Source organism: Corticium candelabrum, chromosome 3 (assembly GCF_963422355.1).
Source record: "Corticium candelabrum chromosome 3, ooCorCand1.1, whole genome shotgun sequence".
NCBI classification, from domain to species: domain Eukaryota; kingdom Metazoa; phylum Porifera; class Homoscleromorpha; order Homosclerophorida; family Plakinidae; genus Corticium; species Corticium candelabrum.
In genome coordinates, this window is record NC_085087.1 from 1,708,021 (window position 1) to 1,715,210 (window position 7,190).

The 7,190-nt window shown below is 41.2% G+C and overlaps 1 protein-coding gene across 3 annotated transcripts in view; it reads right to left on the reverse strand.

Moving 5' to 3' along the window:
• LOC134177462 (kanadaptin-like) overlaps nucleotides 1-7,146 on the reverse strand; it is a 13,431-nt gene extending 6,285 nt beyond the window's left edge. For 2 of the 3 annotated variants that reach the window (XM_062644240.1, XM_062644242.1), the window contains exons 1-3: nucleotides 6,408-6,737; nucleotides 3,802-3,930; nucleotides 3,674-3,743 (exon numbers count right to left, since the gene is read on the reverse strand). In XM_062644240.1, the coding sequence (XP_062500224.1) occupies nucleotides 3,674-3,743; nucleotides 3,802-3,930; nucleotides 6,408-6,606 (398 nt within the window). In that variant the 5' untranslated portion in view covers nucleotides 6,607-6,737. Of the gene's footprint in view, nucleotides 1-3,673; nucleotides 3,744-3,801; nucleotides 3,931-6,407 lie in introns of all 3 variants that reach the window. The other variant, XM_062644241.1, reaches the window with a different exon arrangement.
• Between the last annotated feature and the right edge of the window lie 44 nt (nucleotides 7,147-7,190).

A 7,190-nucleotide genomic window follows, 5' to 3' on the forward strand; every position in this document is an offset into this window, starting at 1 on the left:
CCTGCTCCTGCAACATCACCTGACACTTGATGACTGTAAAGTTGAAAAATTGATCACTTGGCTGCTGCAATGTTCGCACATGCAGCTGCTACATCCGCCCTGCAGCAAAGATGGAGGGATGCTACAAGCGGGTGGTACGCCACCCAGCTGCATTGGTCATCACCGACAGACCACACCATTACAGAGGCCAACTCGATTACTGATATTCTGCAGGAAGCAATCTCACTGATCTTGGACGCAGCTGGAGTGCCGCATCAACTCTTTGTCTCTCAATCCCATGCTGTTGACAAAACCAAATCCAAACCACATCCAGGAAACGCCCACTAACGACTGTAGTCGAAAGCCCCCCAAAAGGCAGCACTAGAGACTCATCATGCTCAACCCCATCGGCCGCTGACCTCCTGGTTAGCAGTGCTTCGAATGATGACGATGAGCCAAACATTGGCGACATCTAGAAGAAACTGGCAAGGAGGCTGCTGAGGTGTTTTCTGCACAAACGTCAAGAAGTAGTCTCCAATTCTGTTGGCTCGCTGGCAAGTGCAGTCTCCCAAGCAACCAAGCAGAAGATCACTGTAGGTGAGTATGTTGATTTTGAGAAATTGCTGGCAGATTTGCAACCATGGGCACACAAAGGCTCCATGGGTAGTCACTCAAAATGCCCCAAACTGTCTAGGTCATGGTCAATCACTTTTGCCGCATATGCTGCTTGGCTGGTATCGGCTCATCCATCAAGAGGTGCTGAAGTGTTTCAGTACATGGGTCTGACAGCAAGCGCAAACAAGGATTTCAAACCATTTGCATGACTGAAGTACGATCTCACCTTCCACCACCAACTGCTGCAGATTATTACCTGGAATGAGAACTTGCTGCCCAACACCGCTGGTCAGTCTGTTTCACTGGCCTGGATGTTAACCTCACCCACAACGTCACCTGCTTCTGTTGTGGATCACTGGAACACATAGCTACACAGCGTAATTTTCGTCGCTTTACAAATGCTGCAGCAAACCCAGCATAACCCATGCGTGACCTTGACTGCAAGAAAAAATCATGGTCACCAAGTCAGGCAATTCTGGGAAATCCTGTCACTGGTTCAACCAAGTCCGTGCAACAAGTCAACAGAGACATGCAAGTATGCACTGCTGCTAAAACACCAACTGAAAGGACCACATTTGTGTACTGCTTGTCCCCTTCAATGCTCCAGTTAACAAACATTTGTTGGTCTAGTGTCGACATTGACATTTCCAAGACTTTTGTCTAAAATACATTGACAATGCTATCGCTATCCTTCAGCACTTGGGCTCATTGGCTGCCATGGAAAAGTCCAGTTCAGTGAGAGGACTAGAATCTACTTGGTCTCAAATAAAATGGTAATTATATGTTGACAAATGGCTTCCTGTCAACTTACATTCAGTGCTGTTGTTTTCAACTGGCTAGCCAACTTGCTGCATTGGATTTTGGTTAACGAATATGGTGTCGTAAATGTTATACACTGCTTAAAAATTTTAGATGTTTTTGTCATTGCTGCTCCTTCTGTGAAGGAGTGCGGGAAGTTGTTGCAAACAGTTTGCGAGGTAATTGAAGCCAACAGGGTCACACTTGCCCCAGAGAAGGTCATTGGCCAAGCATCAATTATGATGTTCCTAACCATTAAGTTGGATGTTCCCTGGTAAGAAATTCGCCTTCACAAGATAAACTAGAGGAATTGTGCGTTGCCATTTAAGATTGGCTAGAATGAAAAAATACAGGAAGCATGAGCTACTCTCTTTGCTTGGGACCATAAAATTTGCATGCAAGGCAGTGCCTGCAGGCGGTTTTTCATACAATGCCTCATGACCTCATCACCAAAGCTAGGATGGCTCTAGGCTCAAGTGTCCAGCCGGTCGTCTCCCCCCAGGAGGAGAAAGACCGGCTAGAGACATTTGCCACTCAAACGGAAAGCACCGACTCTCTATCAGGATGTTACACGTCTAGTTAGTGTTCATGCATGCACGTGCATCCACAATAACTGCTGATAGCAGTGCTGCCCGCACTGGCTCTCTGCTAATGCAATTTGTAACTGAATAGTTAATTGCTTTTACCATCTGATATCACATTTTGTTAGCATGACCTACACCTGCATGTCGTCTTCTTCTGCGGTCTTCCTTTTTCTTACTTTGAGGAATATGCAGCACAAGTAAAACAAATTTCTAGTCGCTGAGGATATCGTACATTGCAGGCATTGAACGAGTAGACCATTAAAACGTGGTATTTGCACTCAACGCAGGGTGACGTGCAAAGCAATGATTTATGTACGTTGCGGTCCAATCTGTGAAGATATTGAGGCGCAAAGTTGCTTCCGTTTTTATATCCGGTACGGTAGGCGTACGCATCGTGACGTATTAGCAGGAACGGAAGTGGCTACCGCGCATGCAGGCAATACAAAAATCTTACTATAGTACATCAAGCTGTGCTGGCGATTTGTACAAGGAAGCCATTGAGAGGATTGCAACGTGACAATGTGAGAAAGTCAACAAATACAGAAGAGGAGAAAGGACGAAAGAAAGAGAAAGAAATAAAGGATAAGGTCTGTACTAGCTATTCTAACAATCGATAGAGTTGCCTGTGATGATTTTCTACATTAGATACTGCGTGGAATCGAAGAGATGCATGAGCTTCTCTTGATGTTGATATGGATTTCATAGACAATGAATGCTGAAAAATCTGATCAGTGTCCTGGTGTTGGTCCAGTATGTAGCATTGGCAGGTATAAGAATGCTAAGTTGGTTGTAATGGCAATTGTTGTTGTTATTGTTGTTGTTAGGGTACACAGTTTGGAGAGTAGGGTGTTGTGTCCTGCTAAATCCTAGCTGGAATACTAGAGAGTCTAGATTCTAAAAGAGAACGCAGCAACACATTTTCAAAAATTGAAACTAAATGTCAAAACTAAGCAAGTTGCTGAGACTCAGAAAATAAAAGCAATGCTGAGATTCTCAATAAAGTAGAAAAAAAGATGATCATGTATAAGCAAACCCAGACCATTTTCTTGAAGCAAACAAACAGATAAGGCCACTATTAGTTGATTCACAGTTTCCCATCAAAAGTTCATCTCAAAATGATGCAAACGGGCGGATCATTACCATTATGCCATTAATTTTTTCACCTATTTCTTGTACAGTAACAGTATGTACAGCACAGAATCGACTGCAGATGTCCAAGACATTGAGTATTAATTAATGACAATAACTAGTTCAATATCATAACAATAAATCAAACGTTGCAGACTGGTTCATACTAGTAATAAATTGTCGATGAAAGTATAGTCTTCTTTGTTGGCAACAATAACCACAAAAGTTGATCAACTTGAACATGTTGCTCGTGATCAACCGTATTGCATATGTGTAACGGAGGTAATGGCGATTTCATACAGGGCATATTTTTTCATGCGGGTGCTAATGAGAAACTATGAATCAACAAATAGTGGCCTAACAAGCAAACACACTAAAAGACATTGATCTAGCTGTCCTTTTTGTCCATCCACTGATCTGTTTGTGGTAAGTCTGACTTCCACACAGCAGTTAAATCTGTCCATGCGTCCATCAACTGACCGACCCACCAGCTTTTTGGGCTCCTCCAGAAGTTTTTCAAATACCATGGCTACAGTTATTCCCATTACCATGATACACACAGTGCCTACCTAATTCTTGCATGAAACTTCTTGTCCTTCCCTTGTCCGACCTCTTCCACCTCATACTCCACTTCCATACCTATATAAAGCATTCTTTATTACAAAATTGCCCAACTTTGTGCTATCCTACAAACAACCCTCTTCTTCAAAGTAATGATTTAGAGCTTTTTTAGGATCTCTGTTGTAATAAGCATCTTCGTCTATCTCAGGCTCAGACTGTCCCAACTGAAACTGCCATTGAGCTTCTTCTTCTGCATCATCATCACCTGCAAGTATAAAATACAGTGATAAATAGTATATACAAATTGAGTACAGAAAACTATACAAGAATAGAAGTATAGTTACAAGCAACAGTTCAGAAACACTGTCAACGACCAATTTCCATTTCAGTATTACACACACAGACACAGACACAGACACAGACACAGACACACACACTTGCAAACTTGCACACACAACCAGCACAGACATAAAAATAAATAAAAGTTTGATATTGATGAAATATTTGTATCTAGCTGCTAAATGGATGCTTGCTTGATAAAGTAACCTACATGAAATGCTGAGTTTAACTATATGAAATGCTGTAAAAAAAACTCAGCCTCAAAGCTTAATTAACCAATTGTGAATTGATGTTCACATAGTCCAAAACATGTTTGACAAATTTGCTGTTGGTCACTCTCTTTCTCTAAGGCATGGCTCCACTCAGAAAATTTGAGCTGTAACTCTAGAAATTTCATACTCATAAATTTTAGTACTTCTGTCTATGAAGTAGTTCGTACACATGTTATTTTAGTACGAGACATTGGTACTGTACTGTAGCCGAATTCAAGTGCATCTACCTATAACTTTTTGTATTCATGTTATTTTGGAACAACCAAGTATCTGTGAGAAAATAACTACAATTTCATGAGTACGAAAATTTCTGGATTTACAGTACTCGTCCGATGCTGTTAATAAATAGCTTGATGTAGTGGGGATGTCAAATCAGCAGACAGGCAAACATTGGTGTAAACGACCCTCATTTCCATCATACAAGCTGACATTTACAAAACCTCATCTTCTGTACATATTTCATGAACTGCAAATACACTTTACTATTATCTGTCTGCCTGCCTGTCTACTTGAATGACATCTTTGCTCATAAAAACTATTTGACCCTTCGTTTGAATGATAAGATAAGAGTTGAAGACCACCAATTTGTCAATTTGTGGTTGCAAATGCAATATATATTCTCATCATTCAAAGATTACGTAAAACCCCTGTTCTCAGTTCCTGGGTGTAGAAGTGCTTGAACCTCCCATCAGTTGTGACACTTACATTCAGTCTAGGTGTATCACAACAGCAGCTGCAAGTGAAAGTGGTTAACCTAAATGATCTTCCTAGAGCTCTTCTGTTACTGATATAGTGCCTTGTTCTGACACTAAATTATTTGGCAAGAAGCTTACCTTCTAACATTACTCTTGCTAGAATGCTGCCTGGGCTGAACCCTTTTGATAAATTGACATGGCAACAAGTATCTCTCTAATAATTAGGATCAAGTTAGGAAGATTAGTATTACCACTTTGAAACAAACCTCAGTTGCTGCATTTGTGAGATCATGGTGTCACTCATCACATGAAATCTCAACCATGTCCCAGCTCAAGCAGATTATGTGACAGACAGTTTTTTGACAATGCACCAGTCTACCTTCATTCTATCATTGCTAGAGTGAAGCAGTCACAACCCTTCCTTCTACACTATAATATATAGTGTTAGGTAGTAAACACTTGTACTTCAGTCTTTTATCTACATTTCCGGCAAATCTTGTAAAACTTCAACATCACTTGGACTCAGATATTGCTGAAGAGAATGCAGCAACGTGTATTGTCTCAATTTGGACCAATGACTTAAATGAAGTGACAATGCTAGACCCAAAAACGATCTACCATCTCTTAAAACTGTCCACATATTGCTGTATATGATCCCAGTACCCAATTACCACTGATCTTAGATATCAATGACTTACCAATCTGCCAGCTAAACAGGGTATGCCACTGAGGTGAGACAACACAGAAAAGTCAAGAAATACAAACAACAACATTCACAGTCAAGAACTCACACAACAAGTATACCTTGCTGTTTGGACAGTTTGGTTATTGGAGTCGTAAAATGGAAGAATACTTGATAGATTTATTTAAGAATTAAAGGACATCAATGGGAAGAACAGTAAACCAAAACTATTGTTGAGATTGACGGCACAAACAGTGATTCATTGCTATTCATTCATGTAACCTTCATGCTATTGTTAAGAAACTTAGCCCACTAGCTAAGTTATCTAAGTGTAACTTCAATGATCACTTACTTATATGATAGGATCATTCAGCATTTTGTTCACTGACTTGTTACAGTGTTTTGGTTAAACTTAAACAGTTGCAGTTGGTAGAGTTGACGAGCAAATACAACAATCTGTCTAAACTATAACAATCTGTGTCTAAATGTCTGTCTGTCTGTCCATCTGTCTCATTGATGTAAGAAGTTTTCAAGATTTGGAAGGCCAACATGTATTCATGATATCATTTGGGAGTAACGCAGTAAGGCAGGAAAATTATTGAGGGCTCATGACCCCCTTGGCCCATAGTTCCTACAGTATTAAACCACAACTAAACAGCAAAGATGATCAATTGAAAAATACAGAAGGTTTGATAGTGTTCCTGATTACCCAACCCAGAACATGCAAGATAGGAAGGCTGATTTGAATACTCACCCATTCCCCATGAAACTCCTTCATCAATCACTCTTGCTCTCATCTCTTCCACTTGCCTCCTCTCCTCCTCTCTTGCCTCTTCTCTCTTCTGCCTCTCATTCCTCACCTCCTCTATCTCCTCCTCTGCCTGCCTCTCAACATCATCCTGTCGACCAACACTCTGTAAGATGAACAACCTAGTGCTGCCACCAAATTTCATCACGTGACCCGCACGTATCCGATAGTACGTCTTCGACCGTATCTTCTCCTTGTTAATAACAGTGCCATGCGTGCTGCCCAAATCATACAGGTAGAACCCAGATGAAGAAGGTTGAGATTGCTGATTCTGTGAATTTTCACCGCCATTTGCTTGATTGTGCGATGCTCTGTATTGAAGAACGGCGTGATAGCGAGATATACTAGGATGGTCAAGTACCACGTCGCAGACAGGCAGGCGACCAAACACAAAGAAAGCTTTCTGGTTCAAATCAATTTCATTCAACACAAAGCCATTCTTAATCACTTCAAGACTGGACGGTTCCTCTGCAATACCAGACCACAAAGGCTCCCGATACGGCAGTGGTGGCGTCGCAGATTGTCGTCTGTCGTCATCAGTCCTCTCGACATGTACATCATTCGTAGCGCTTGCTTCCGCTGTCTCACAGCCTTCGTTCGTAGCTGAGTCTGTCTCAGTAGACTTTATTAAATCATTACTCTTTCTTTCGCCGCTCCTCTTTGCAGGCAGAAAGGGAACTTTAAATTCAGCCATTAGAAGTGTTTAAAATTAATAACTTGTTGATATCA